This window comes from Molothrus aeneus, chromosome 3 (assembly GCF_037042795.1).
Source record: "Molothrus aeneus isolate 106 chromosome 3, BPBGC_Maene_1.0, whole genome shotgun sequence".
In the NCBI taxonomy this organism is placed as follows: Eukaryota; Metazoa; Chordata; class Aves; order Passeriformes; family Icteridae; genus Molothrus; species Molothrus aeneus.
Window position 1 is genome coordinate 16738269 of NC_089648.1, and position 14962 is coordinate 16753230.

General features: G+C 40.5%; 1 protein-coding gene across 9 annotated transcripts in view; it reads right to left on the reverse strand.

Annotated features, from left to right (window-relative positions):
• Nucleotides 1–14962, reverse strand: part of EHBP1 (EH domain binding protein 1) — a 205458-nt gene that overhangs the window by 171372 nt on the left and 19124 nt on the right. For all 9 annotated transcript variants that reach the window (XM_066546363.1, XM_066546360.1, XM_066546362.1 and 6 more), the window contains exon 3: nt 5712–5769. In XM_066546363.1, the coding sequence (XP_066402460.1) occupies nt 5712–5769 (58 nt within the window). The remainder of the gene's footprint in view (nt 1–5711; nt 5770–14962) is intronic.

The window sequence follows — 14962 nt, forward strand, 5'->3', positions numbered from 1 at the left end:
TCTCTTTAAAACAACGGTTCCAATCCAGGCAGCCAGCTTTGCAATCCACCACCCGTGATGTGAACATCACTGCTGTTTTGCTGTGCTTGAACTGGAATGACAGACTTGATACTACATTATTTCAGGAACCTGCCCTTTCAGATGCTTCATCTCTTTTCTGCTTTCTTCACTTCCACCTTGCCTCATCCTGTTGTGCAGGTTAGTTTCATGTTACTTTTCTGTAAGATGCTAGAGCTGACCATAATATTTTGAGCCTGCTGTAAATTATGGAACAGTTTATATTTATGAATAAAAAATATGTTCTTATTGCCAAGCTGTCAATATTGGGTTTTAAAAGCAAAACTCATCTGAAACAGACCTACAATTATTCCCCACCTGCAGCCATAAGAGTGGCTTTATTGTGAGCCAGCAAACTGCTGATTTTCTTTTCCTTATAAATTTTTTGCCAGCTCCTGTGATCAGGCCAGCTCTGCAACTTGTCGGTGTGACAGGCTGTTCAGGGCACAAGAAGCAAGCAGGAGCTCAACTGGCTCCCAGTAGTAGTGCTTAGGGCAGCTCAGCTTGTAAGGATAATCCCTCTTCTTCAGTGTTATCCAGGCAGAACACTTAGACGGAAAAGGAAAAAAAAAAAAAAAAAAGAACTCAAGAAGAAGAGCTGACATTAAGCAGCCAGATCCTTCATCTGGTGCCTCCATGCCAGGAGTGTGGCTTTGGAACATTGGAACACCAAGGATTTGCTCCATGTGATGCATCCCACCGAAGTCATTCACCATCCAAGACAGCCAGAGCTGTGTATGGCTGTTAATGGACCTACTGGAAAAAGAATGGACTGGGAAAAGCTGCCAGTTCCCTCACACCAGAGGAAACCAGCAGTTTGTGAATGGCTTCTTCTTGCTTTTCTGTAACTCAGTTCAGTGTCACAAAGGGAGACAAATTAAAAGCCATACTCCAGACTACAGCTTGCATTCCCCCCATGTTCATCTTGAAATCCCTGTGCTTGGCCCACCAGTTAAAAAGGCTGGGCACCAGAACAACGCTCCAGTCACACTCATGCCTTGGGATGCCGTCCAAAAAACCCAGCACGTGCCAAAGAAGGAAGTTCAAAGCCCTGGAAACTCCAGGCAGCCTTTGATCAACACATTGCTGTCAGTGGCCCTTAGAGCAGACAAGGAAACCAGTGGATCCCCACAGGTCTTCCCATGAATGTCTCAATTCACCGGCAGGCACACGTGTTACAACTGTCACTGTGCAAATGTGTGGTACTGCTACAAAAGCTACAGAAACACTGCTAAGCTTGGGGAACCAGCAAAAACTCATCTCCACCACAGCTTCTCTAGGACTGGGCTACCTCTTCAAGCTTGATTTCAAACACACACATTCATGACATACATGATGAATACATCATATATTAAATACACGTATCATGCTATTTGGTTCACCAGATCTTGTCTTATTCACCATCTACAGTAGATGATGCTCAGATAAAGAGCCTCTTCCCTGTCTCTTCAATCAGTTTCTCACATCATTTGTAGGGTTTCATATTAGAAAAGAAAACAACTAACCAAATAAAAAATCAAAGCCCAGACAAACAAAAAAGCCTGAACACAGAGTTATTTTTCTCATCATTTTCTGAGACAACCATCACTGCACCTCAGAATGTCACCACAAGTCAACTTTGTGGGACTCCCAGGAAAAAAAAAAAGAGTATTAATGACCTCCAGTTTACAGTCAGGGATTACAATCACAGCATGATCTTGTAAATAACTTCACTAAAAAACTGAGAAGCTCTGGGAGGAGCATTATTGAACTGTGCTGGTCCCAGACAGTCATCAGCATGTCAGGGTCACAACATGCCTTAGGAACTGCAGCCCAGCAGGGACAGGCAGGGCTGGCACTGGACAATAAAGTAGCCAGAAAAGGCATCAGATTGCCAAAACCAGCAAAACAGGTGACCCAGCTGCTGCTCTATTGATGGCAGAACCTTGGGAAAATGCTGGCCAAGCTGCTGTTGAGTACAAGAGATTCCTTTTCCTCCCTGCCTCTTTGCCTCTCTTGGCTCTTCTCCTGCCCAAGTTCTTTCCCTTTTCTCAGCATTGTTCCTTCTCCTTTGTGCTTAAATGTTTTTGATAAACCTGTAAGAGAAGTGCTGAAATCACAGGCTAGGCCCCTTCTTTCAGCTTTGATACATAAAGAATCTTTGAAGAATAATTCTGTCAGCTCTCAGAAGCAAGTGCAAATTTGATTCTTCAGAGGTGTATAATTCAACCATAAGCCTCTGCATATTCACAGGAATAGCAGAAATTACCTCCTTGACATCACGGCAACATCTGTTTTCAAATCGAAATTTCTTAGTTCAAAGCCTGGAAATTTGAGAGCATCTCAGTGAAATGAAGGTAATTGTATTTTCAACACATTTTTCCTTTGCTCTACACTACAACAAAGACATTCTTCCACCACTCAAATAAAAAAGAAAAGAGAGAGGGAGATACAAAAGCCCAGGGCTTGAAAACCTGGGCAGGCAACTTTCCAGTGGAAAGTTGGAGTTTCCAGTGGAAACTCTTCCAGCCAGGGAAGAGTTAAACCTGTCCATGGCTACAAGCTGCATCTTCTGTAAACCATGGATGCCGAACAGCATCTAAATAAAGCTTGAAGAGTGCACCTGATTTTGCAAACAGACAACATTTGCACCAGCAGACAGGCAACTCCCACCCTTCCCAAGCTGAAAGTTCATTTTGGTTCTAGGACTGCACAGCAATTCTGCCAAGCACAGCAAAACTGCAAATCACCATTTTATGTAAACTCCTGGCACACAAAGTAGAGATGCCCAACCACACAGAGCCACCTTGTCCTGACACATCTCATGAAATATATTGAAATTACACTTGCCCATGGAGAGCAGGTCCCAAAATAGAACTGTAAGTAACTTAAATCTGCATTAAGGTCAGTAACTGCTGGATGTATTTATGGTCTTGTATCCATCAACCCCTCAGACTGCTATTTATATGCTCTTTCGAAATGAGTGTTTGCTTTTCATTTGCAACACTTTGAAACTTACTGTAATAAAACATATCTACAACTCCTATTCTGTGTTTCCCACAGTAAGAAGAAAAATAATCAGACTCCTGCACATAATGCCTCTTATTATTTCTTTTAATAAAGGGACCACTGTAGTTTATTTGGAAAAAGAGCATGTGGGGCAGGAAGCATATGAAAATCATGGAAACCCACAAAAACAAGGGCTTCAAAGGACATCAAGAACTCGGCTTTCAGCTCAATGGCATTTTAAAATTGTATCAGTTAGAGCAGGCATCCCAGTGCTCATCCAGAGCTCCATCTTCCAGTTGCACGACATTTTTGCTTAATACATCTCTTGTACTTTCCCAGTACAAAAGAGACACAGAGCTACTGGAGAGCATCCAAAGGGCCATGTTTGTGAGCTTGTGAACTATCTGCTGGTGATATGCCTCATTAATGATCTGAAAAGTTCAAAAAACATAACCTCCAAAAAACTCTTCACAACATCTTTACAGTAAGGTAAAACCTCATCCCTCCCTTCCACCCTCCCAAGAAGCTGAAAAACGGACAATTATTAATGCTTTGTACTCACTGAACGCAGTGTCCACCAAAAATAAAATAAGAGGAAATATTCATTTGACTTGCTTCCAGTAAAGCAATTAGATGAAACAAGTATGTTGAATAAAGTATTTTACTGGCAGGATGACTAAGAGATCAAGAACATTTATTGATCTACAGTTTTTGACCCAAACAGCTCAAGTCACATCAGCTACCAAAGCTTTAAAATTAACTCTAGGCTCTGTCCAGGTTTCAGGGCCACTCAGCCTCTTCCAAAGTACCTTTGTGGGATCTTAATAAACATGACTTAGTCAGCCAAAGACTTGTCTGAGTCTCAGGTTTAAATCTGCCAGTTTATCCAAGAGTTGCTTCTACTGCCTGGTGACCAAAAATGAGGACATATCATGGAACTTTATGGCCCAGCTGAAAAAAACCTTCAAGCCCAAAAGGCTAAGCTAATGCCAGAAAATCCTGTTGCCTCAGGGAAATGCTGTCATTTGGATTCTATAAAATGACAGGCAGAAACCCATCAGTTCACAAAGCCATGCTGGACTTCTGTTACAGTTTCTCTTTCTGAAGGTATTCTGAATCCCAACAAAGCAGTCATTTATGACAATTACTTTGTTTTCCACGAAGCTTTTGAGAGTTACAAAGCTTGTGCAAGCCTTGCATTTACAGTTTGATATAACTTTTATCGCTCTGTGCAACAGAAAAGAAATTAAATTAATACAGAGAAGTTGTCATAGGGTGAGCCACAACAGACATCAGTTAGTGACATCAGCACTTACTACCTAGATACACACTGTGCTATAAATTCAAAGGAACTTGACTTAGTTGATGTTTCAGTGGAACAGGAATAGTCTGACTGGCTTTGCTGAAGAGTATGGAACAGGAACGGGTACCAGACTGAGTTCACACCCTTGTTTACTCATCAGGTAACACCTTTGGGTTTTCATAACCTGAAGCAGAATATTGGATGCACAACATCTAGTTGTGCAGTCAGGAACCAGTCTTTATCTAAAACAGCCTAGAATAGTTTATACCTCAAGTTAAAAGACAAAATACAACAAATATGCATAACAATCAGAAAAAAAGGTCAGAAAAAGAGGAGTACCAGTAAAATATAAACCCAAAACATCTCCTGAGCAGGGTAGAAAACTGTGTATCATATTTTAAAAATATTTAAGTTCTTCAGCAAAATTATTTCAAGATATCTTCTCTATCATGAATGCTCTCTCTCCCTATTACAGAGTTCTTTGAAACATCATTTTGCATTATATGAATACATAAACAAAAAAGAAGTTTATACCATCATTTTTTTAACTGAAGTGTCAAAGAATTATAAGTTCCAAAATTTCCTCTCTGACAAGATCATTTGCCATAAATCCAACCAGGCTAAGAGGCCACATGGGGAAAGGCAATGAGGGAATGAACAAGTAAGACCAAATCATCTCAAAGAGAAGAGGAGATGCTCCTGGGAAGGGAGGAAAACAACATGCATCCCTGTCCCCATGAAAGACAAACTTTATCAGTGTCCAGAGACTGGAGAGACTTCACTCAGAGCTTCCCATTCCTCAGGCTACCAAGTTATTAGTCATGAAACACAAATTTACAGGTTTGCCCACAGTGATTGTAGAAGTAAGATGTAAATATATACTTTAAAGACGCACTGCTGGGCTGAAAGACCCTGCTTTTATTCTTTTTTAATTTGTAGCATTTCAGGTTGTGAAATAGCCTCTTATTCAGGCTTTATCTGCCTATTGCAGGGATGTCAGATTCTTTATTACTTTTTCTTTAATTAGTTGTTTGGGTTTTTTTTAATGCACTTCTAGTAGAGAAACCGATTCTCCTTTCTAATTAGGTGTAGCAATTAATAACTGAATTGAACTGACTGTGATACAATTCTGCTAAACAAATGACCAAAGCTGAAATCAGAGTTAAGAGTTCCCATAAATTAGCACTGACATCAACAGCAGTTTATTTGAACTTTATGGATAAACTGAATTAAAAAGAAAAGTCAACGACTAAAATACTTCTCATTTATTTATTTGGCTGCTCCCCACATTTAGCAAAACAGTCCTTCAAACCACTGACCCTGTTTGTCACTCAAGTTGGGACTTATTAAGGAATCAACTAACCTTAGAGGATTTTCTTCTGCTTCTTCTTGTCCAAACCACCACTAGTTTATCTGGCTGCCTGTTGAAGATAAGGAAAAAACAGCTTAATATACAACAAGATCAATATGTAAACAGTTTATATTAAAACTCTTCCAACACGTAATGACATCCTTAGTGGATAACATGCTCTCTTAAAAATAGCTCATCTGAAGACCACTCTCAGCATCAGCCATTTAACAGGAAAAATAATGTGTATTTATAGAGACAGGTTGTCCTCTAGTCCACCCAGTAATGTCATCATTATCCTCCTGCTCTTCTTGCCTGTGGACGTTTCCCCAGAGCCAGCAGCACATGTGAGCAAAAACTCTTCCATGGGGCAGAGAACAGGATCCAGACTCACAGATACCTTGGAAACATTCCAGTACCCAAAATAAACATTAATGCAAATGCTAGCTTTAATTTCTATGCAGATATATTGAAAAGTTCTTTCTAAGTAGCAAAGAAAGCAGGTAATTTCACTTTTTCTTACACAAAGGATTATTTTTCTACTTGAATAACACAAAGAACAAGAGAATCAAGTCCTGTATTGCTCCTGAAAATCTCCTAAGACAACGACAGGTAATTCAGCACTTCCTCAACTTACACTCCAAAGGACAAACATACTGAAAATTAGTGTGGTTTCCCAAGCAATTGTTTATTTGATATTTGCAATGAATGTAGATAGAAACCTCAATAAACAACCCTTCCAGTCAAAATTATTTTCTCTTCAAATTTCTTAGGAGTTATTTATTGGTTAACAGTTTACCCTTATTATATCTACCTCATTGGTTTTACAGTTGTGTCTGAGTGATTTTTGACACTGACTTAACTTCCAGACTTCCCATCCTCCCGCCATGAGACACTTCCCATTGTATGATGACCACACTTCTGGTCCCACTTCCAGACCTATAAAACTCTTGTGCAGATTCCTGACACCATTCCAGCTTTGTTTTCTGGCTGATGATCTGAATTCCATCATGAAGCCCAGCTGCAAATCCACCCACAAAGGACTTTCAATAGAGTCCACATCTCCACTTAAAAATACTTAAACTGCATATGCAACTCTGCCTGGAAAAAAATTGCTACTCAGATTTTTGAGACACCAGTGTAAGAATCCTTGCATTTCTAAAGCCAACAGCAAAACAAATCAGAGTGGGGGAAAATGGGTGTAGCCAAGAAAAAGTCAAGACACAATACATTCAAATCATGATTAAAAGATGCACCCAAAATCTCCCACACAACTATTCTGAGTAAAGGCAGTGTTCCCACTGCTGTTTCATCACAGGCAGACTACCTACTTAATAACTAACTTTTCAAATGAAACCCCAACTGGTTTGATAATCATTTTAGGCACTGAAGTGCTGGCCATATTTCCTTTCATACATACTTTTCCATTGAGCTGTTGATCATTTCTGCACGTTACAATAAAAGCAATACTTCACCCATGATTCACATTTAAACCCCACCAGAACCAAAGCTCTCCCAAAAAACTGAGCTACAGGCAGATCCTGCAAAGGAAATGAGGACATAAGATTTGTTTGGCTTGTTTTTTTTTAATTGAAAGTGAAATAATCTCTATTTTAAAGTGTAAATTCACTCAGCCTGTTGGACTTCAAAGCTCTTTGCTCACTTGGTGGTGGGTTCTCATCTTTGGCTTAGAGCAGCACCAGCCCCTTTGATGGGAACTGTGTTCGTGCCACCAGGAAAAAAGAACACACCCCTAAGCAAAGCAATCCAAACCCACACCAGCAACATTTCCCAGTCCTGAGGAACTCCCTCTGCCAGGAATATACAGAAAATGCACCAACATGAAAAAGCCAATTAAAGTTTTAATTCAGGCTGAGAGGACCAAGCCATGCTGATGGACAAGCAGGAGCAGCATTTCCTCCTCTCACTTCCCTCACCAATATATTTATTTTGTTAAGTACTGAGCACAATTTGTTCCTTCAGCTTCAAGCATGAGAGAAATTCACATCCAGAGGTATTTACAAAAAAAAAAAAAACAAAAAAAAACCAAACACCAAAGAAGGTCACCACGATATGGAAAATTTAGCAAAATTGAATGGGATGGGATGAGAAGGGAAGAAAATATCCCAAAGGACAAGTGTCCCCTCTCTGTACACCACATGAAACCTAACAAAAAGCATAGCAGTTCTTCTAAGGGATTTTCTTCAAGGAAGTCACAAATCCAACAATTCTGAAATATCTTCATAGAGCTGCTTGACTAACAAAACCAAGAGCAACCTTTCCTCCCACAATCTGTTCCTCGCTCTCCTATGGCAATATACTTCTAGAAGAAAAAGCCCAGCTCATATTTTACTCAGCAATTTTGCATTCAAGGTTATTAATGATATCTCAGTGCTAGGAAATGGCCAATATCACATAATGCACATTGCTAATTGAAAGCATTAGGTAGTATTTCCTACTTCAGACTTCTCCCCTCCTTTAACATCATAAACCTCAGCTGCTCATTAGTCAATAACCAAAGCAAACAAAACCACCTCTGAAGAATTAGTCTGGAGACCAGTTTTAGTATCCTTTATGAGTTTACTTATTGAACTTGGATATCATTCCAAATACAAAATCCACAATGCTGCAAGCTGAACAAATGCTAACAGTCAGCAATAAAAAATAATAATAATTTCCTTTGCTGCATAAATGACATTTCTCATTTATTTAAACCCAGCAGCTTTTAGTCAGTCACTTACTCAGCAATGCCAGCATGGTTAAGCAAGGAATAACACACTGTTTACCTTAAGAGAAAGGTTTTGGAGCAGGGGAAGAGAACTGGGTTTTACCTGGACACTACATTTCCCCACTAGTAACTGCATCCATCTATCAATTCAACACGACTGACCTTTCAGCAGCAGTGTTTAATACTGTCCTGGAACCTGCCACCACTGCCTTGGGGGTGCTGGGCACTTCCCACAAAGCAGCAGCACTTCCCTGGGAGGGGGAGCCAAAGGAAGCCATCAGCACTGGGATATCAGGGACTGCCAGTGGGAAAAGCATGGATCCAGTGGCAGGCGTTGAAGGATCCAGCTTGGATCCATAAGATCATATTTTATAGAACTTACCATAAACCCGTATTTGGTATTTACTTGTTACTGTGTGGTTCACAAAAAAACTATTCCTGAAGAAAGGCAATTCATAGTAGTAAACTTATTTTATTATTTATAAGTGAAACTTAGCAAAGAAGCAGGGAAGATTGATTTCAAAGTTTGTAGCTCAGAAAAAGAGATTAATCTCTGTCCTGCATACTAAACAATTAAATTAGGATCCAAAACACAGATTTATAAAACACTTAATTCAAAACCAAGCCTGCTTTTCCTATTAGATGGAAACAATGATTTTGGTACATTCCATTTTCCCACTGAAACAACCAATTTTTAAAAAATATTTAAAAAAAAAAGAAGATAAATACTGGAATCAAACTTTGCCATATCCACAGCTATTAAATAATGTAATAAAAACATTCTGCATACTGGAAAATCTGACATCTGATCAGCACCTCATACACTGCAAATTTTACTGATTGAAAGGCAGTTGTGCAAGATTCAAGGTCTTCTGCGGGTTGGTCTGACCATTCTAGGAAGTGTTTGGCACAATATTTTGATTACAGAACTCTCCAAACATCACTTGTAAAAGAAGGACATGAAAGGTATCAGTCTCCTCTGAACTCTTGTTTTGTAAACCCTTGAGCAGAAGCTGATAACATATTAGACATATTTCTCCACTAAACTTACTGTTCAATGACAAAAATCTATAGAAGTCTTGGGGTTAGAATCAGTTGTTGGAAAGAACTGCAAATGCACTTAACTTTAATTCAGACCACTGAAGCCAACAGCAAAACCAGTGATTAACAACCTTTTGGTGAAGGGTGGGAAAGCAGGTAACAGGATTTCTTAGTAGAAAGGTACCACTACATTTCATAACACTCAATAATTGTTAAATGCCTGAAATGTAGAAGGTACCTTTTCTGTATGTACCCCACACGGTACAGCCTTGCATGTTTGTTTTGGCATCAAACTGCCTAAGGGTTGGGTTTTGTCTTCCCCTCTCCTTTTCTTTCTTTTTCAGCTAAGCTGTTTTATTTTTACTATGTTTGATTTGAACTGCATTAATTAGTATGGGCTGCTAGATTACTCTTGTGAAGCAAGCTTAAAAGAGTATAATTAATAAGAGAAGCAGCAGTGTTAGCACAATAGCATGCAGATGCACCTATTGAAGGATAAAAATAATTACTTAAGGACTAATGTCAAAGTACTTCTGATAAGAATTTTTTTTAATAACCTTTTGTCCCTTCTGCATTGTGCATCCCAGCATGCCATGCACAATTTCCATCCATTAGGGACCAATCCTCCCACCCCACTAGCACACAGCTTTCTACATGGCTGCTGAAACGCCAACAAGGCTCTCTAATGGTCTCTTAAAAATAAATGTGGTTCGTTCTACAGCACCATTAATTTGGGATGAACGTTGCTTTTCCTCATTTTACAGCTAATTACTTTGAAAAGCACTCTTTACAGTGCAGTCTTCTGCACTAGGTCCTGCCCTATTGCCATGTATTACCATTAGCCAAGGAACTAATCAGGCCACGGCCTTTCACGAGCCTTGTACTGAGGTTTTTTCCCCTCAGAGTTTCCTGTTGGTCACCATCAATGAAATTTCACAGCTGCCTACAGCTGCATGCAGGAAGTGCAGTCAGGTACTGCCAATGCTTTAAACAGGCCCAGAGACACTGGAGGAATGATGTCAGGCATTGATGCATTTGCCAAATGAGCCCTCTTGCTGAGTGCAGGTACAGCACTGATTGCAAAAGCCAGAGACATTAAGAGAATAAAATGTAGTGCAGGTAAAACCCCTCTGAGATAATTATAAGATGAAGTACATTACAAGACAAAGTTGTGTATTTCAGGAAGGGGCTTGGGGTCTTCTTCCCCACCTCACCTTAACTTCCATGGTGGAAGTTAAAAGACTCCTGGGTAAGGCCTGTGCCATTCCACAGAGTTATGTCAGACTATCGGAGCATTCTCTCAACACAACTTATTCTGGACTATGCATCAAGCCCCTAAAAGAAGGCAGAGTTTGCTCTTCTATCATTAAAACCATTCAGAAGTTTTAGCAAGCCTCAGAAATTTCAAAAGAGAAATCATTAAAACAGGGAAAGCAAGAGGACATCACACCTGAGTTCCATCCACCTCCACGTCTTCACTTTCTAACACAGAAAATTCCTCCATTTCTTCCCACCAGAGGTCTCTACAGATTTTTCCAAGACTACACAAGCCCATTGAAAGACCTGAATTCAGCCTGTGAAGTGAATTTTCAATTTTTTAACACATCTGCTGCTAAACAGACTGGCCTCTACAAGACCTACATCTCAAGATTATGCTTTGCTTTTCAAAAGAAGCTCTAGTCTGGCTTTGCTTGGTTTATACAAAATAGGGGAAAAGCAAGACACTCTGACCTATTTTACGAGTGCAGTCAGACCTATTGAATCTGCACAGTGTCTATTTGCAAGGCTGAGAGTGGAATGTGCAGTATGTACTGCTAGATTACTTGATTTTCTCAAACCAAACACAAATGAAGTTTGCAGGATGAGCTGAATTAAACAAAACCCAAGTTCATCTATTATTCAGAAAAAAAGTGACAAGGGCAGATTTTATTTCATTTTTCAAAGAGTTATTGCAGCAAAAAAACCCTCTGCAGAACTATCTAGCAAAGTCTTGTCTTAAAGCTTTTCGCAACAGAATTTTACATTGCAGAATACACAAACTGACCCTAGTCTTCAGAAATTGGGTTCTTTACATCCTTTTGGCAGTAACACAAAGATGCCTTGACTAGACCCTGAATTTTAGGTCCCATCCAGCTGCTCTCCACGTGGAAGCTTTCTTTGCCTGGCCCAATTTAGCCCGGCTGTCAGCAGGAGGGGTTCAGTACTGCAGGATAAGGGCCATGCGGGTTCCTTATCTCACTCTGGCACAATCACAGACATTCCCCTTAGACAGACATCTACTCCAGCAATGCTCAATCCACACGTTTACCCCACACAGCCGTCCACACCAGAGCTCACAAACACCACCCAGCACTCCATACTTAATGATGCCTAAATAACCAGGAGCTGCTTCAGGAAAGCTTGATGGTGATACCAACCAGTCAGTTCTGTTCAGGCTGACTGGCAGGGAGGAGCACGGGCTGACAGGGCCATTCAGACAAACTTTGAATGGAAAATGTTGCTTTACAGTGGAAAGTTCACAGGAAGGAGCTGCCATGAGCCAGATCTTTTTCAGATGCTTGATTTTTCTTTTTATGTTCTTTTGCCAGAATATTTGGTCTACGTTTTAACAGAAAAAAAAACAATGCTTTTTTAAAACCAAAAAAAAAAAAGCTCTGTGTTTCAAGTTAGTAGGTTGCTCCTCCTGGGCAGAGCAGAGCAGGAACTCCACAAACCTGCCTGCACAGCCCGCCAGGGCCTGACCTGCTGTGAACTCACTGTGCTGATCCCCTTCCCTGCAGAGCTGGGCCTGACAACTGCCACGTGAATAAACACAAAACAGCCAGGGAAAAAAACCCACTATTTCACCTCGGGCACAACAGTGCATTTCAACGCTGGCCTGAGAAGGTGAAGGGCCCGACCATGACCCTGCTCTGGAACCCAAATGCAGCCCCCCAGCACCTCCACATCCCGCTGGTCACCACTGCCCCTCTCCAGGTTCACTGTGCCATAGGACAGTAAAACAGATCAGTGACAGGAATCCAGAAACAGTTCTAGCAAACTGGGCGAGGAATTTTGAATTCCAATTCCATCTCCTGTCCTCACTGACTATACAGCATCCACAAAATTTCAAGACAGACACTGAGCAGCATCAACCCTCCCTTTGTTTTAGTCCTACTCATACCTCTACCTACAGACCAAAAATAATTTCTATACAATAATGTATGTGCATTACTGAGGATGCCCAATTGAGTGTTATCCCTTCTAATTTTGAAGCACTAAAGTATAACTGCTAGGTGTGTTCTCATGATAAGAAGTATTAATAAAAAAAATAACTACAATGAAACTCTTTGACTGACAAATGCTGCCTGAAACATAGTTTCAGCCCATCAAAAATGCCCACATAAACCATACTTTTTGTACTAAAAATATGCAAGAGACTTTTTGGCACACCATTGTCAATTTTAATCTGACCCTATTCCCTTTTGCATAATTTATTTCTGTGTCAAATAGCATTCAAAGAGAAGGCTTTACTGGTTTTCAGTCTGTAAAAACCAGAGATTAGAAATTATTTTCCTGTCATTCCCGCACAACAGAAAATTGTATCTTGCACCAAAACCACAGTTTCAGGAACATCAGCTATTCACAACAGACACTTCCTTCTCCAATTTGTCTAAAATATTTAAGAAATTCCACATAGCCTACCATGAGCAATTAAAGAGGATGATCTCTGCTGCTCTTACTGCCTGGGCAAGCTTGACATTTACACACAGATATATGAACAAAGGTTTATACTCCTGTTCCACAGAAATTCCAATGTCCACATTAGGACTCAGACAAAGCAAGTTTCAGAAGCTACAGTGCATTAATGTCTCTGTCCTCCTCTTCTGCTTACTATCCATGGACACATCCCAAAGAAGATTACAGTTCTGCAAAAGCAAGAGCAGAAGAATCTGGCACCATGTGTCTTTTAAAGCTCCCTTCCAAACCAACAGCACCAGGGTTTTGTTTGCTTTTATTTCTCAAGAGTATGTTTTAGATTACACAAAGCAACTTCTACCATTTGAAGATGCACAGAAATTGTGAACCTACTAAAAGCTTCTGAAGTGGGCAGCATGGGTGGAATGGTACCAGTTAATAGAATTTGTCTGGAAAAGAAAATTCCTACCACCATCTCAGGTGCCCAGATTATGGAACTGAGATGGTTATACAAGCCAGAAAAAAAAAAAAAGGCTGATACCTACAAAAACCCAAATGACACACAGCAGTCTGCCTCTGATACTTGCAAGGTTGAAAAGCTTGGATAAATGCTTGAATATACAAAGACAGCACAAACTCTGGTGTGACACAGGACCCCACAGAAGATTGTAGCCTAACACAAGCATTCAGTAAACTGACGGGCAGATTCCCGGTAAGCTGTGTCCATGCCACAGGAGCAGTGTGGAAGGGCTGGTGTGATACAAACTCATATTTAGTCTTGCAAATGATCACTCTACTGAGCCCTAAATTAATCCATATTTATTTTGAGACATAGGCACTCCTGGCTCATGCAGAGTGAGCTCCCCAATTAAAGCTTCCTCATCTGTCAGCAGCCTCCTTTTGCTTTTGCAAATTAGTATCACAAGGAGGAAAAAAAAAAAAGGAGGGGGGTGGAGAGTACCTAGTGAAACCATGGCATGCTATGCTAGCTCCTTCTCCCTGTCACTGCACAGGAGATCAGACTTTGCAAATATTGCCAGGTGCTCTCAGCCACAACTACAAGAGAGATGGCATCAAGCAGTATGAACCCGCTTTTGGGGGAGGAAGGTGCTGAAGGATGGGATCCTGAACTGCTTTCTCTGCCCTGATTCTGGCATCCCCTGTACGAACAAGCAGGACAGAATCACCTGCTTTCAGCAAAGCACTCAATTCCTGGGAGGAACACTCCTGGAAACAACACACCTTTCTGCCACCCTCCAGGGGCACAAAACCAGAACATTTCATCAACTGCAATAATGCACTGGCTACTGCAAATCTCTGAAGCAGGCACAGCCTCAAAACACCACAGAGAAACACAAGAACCTCACACTGAAACATGGGCCCCAACCAAAGTCACACATTTACACAGCAAGCAAAACAAAAAAAAACCCAGAGCCTCAACTGACCTCATCTTCTCCAAGCTTAGTGAGACTGTCCAAATGTAAAAATTGAGAATGAGCCAACGTGGCAAATTTAGCAGCAGTAAGCTATATGTAGATGTTGTCAACATCAAAGCTATGATTTTCCTGCATGTTGATGAAAAATTTACTAGATTTACAAAATTTTTGTATGTGGTTTCCAGGGAAATGAAAATTGCCATGATCATTTCCCATGAGACGCCCCATTCCATGTTGGTGACCTTTCAAGAGCTGTTTTAAGATGGAGATGTGGACATAAGAAGTAAAATTATTCAATCAGTATTTGCAGCTAAATAACTGTTCCAAAGACTGCAAAATTAGAATGATTCTTCCTCTTCTAGCTCAATCTGTTTAAGTTGTTA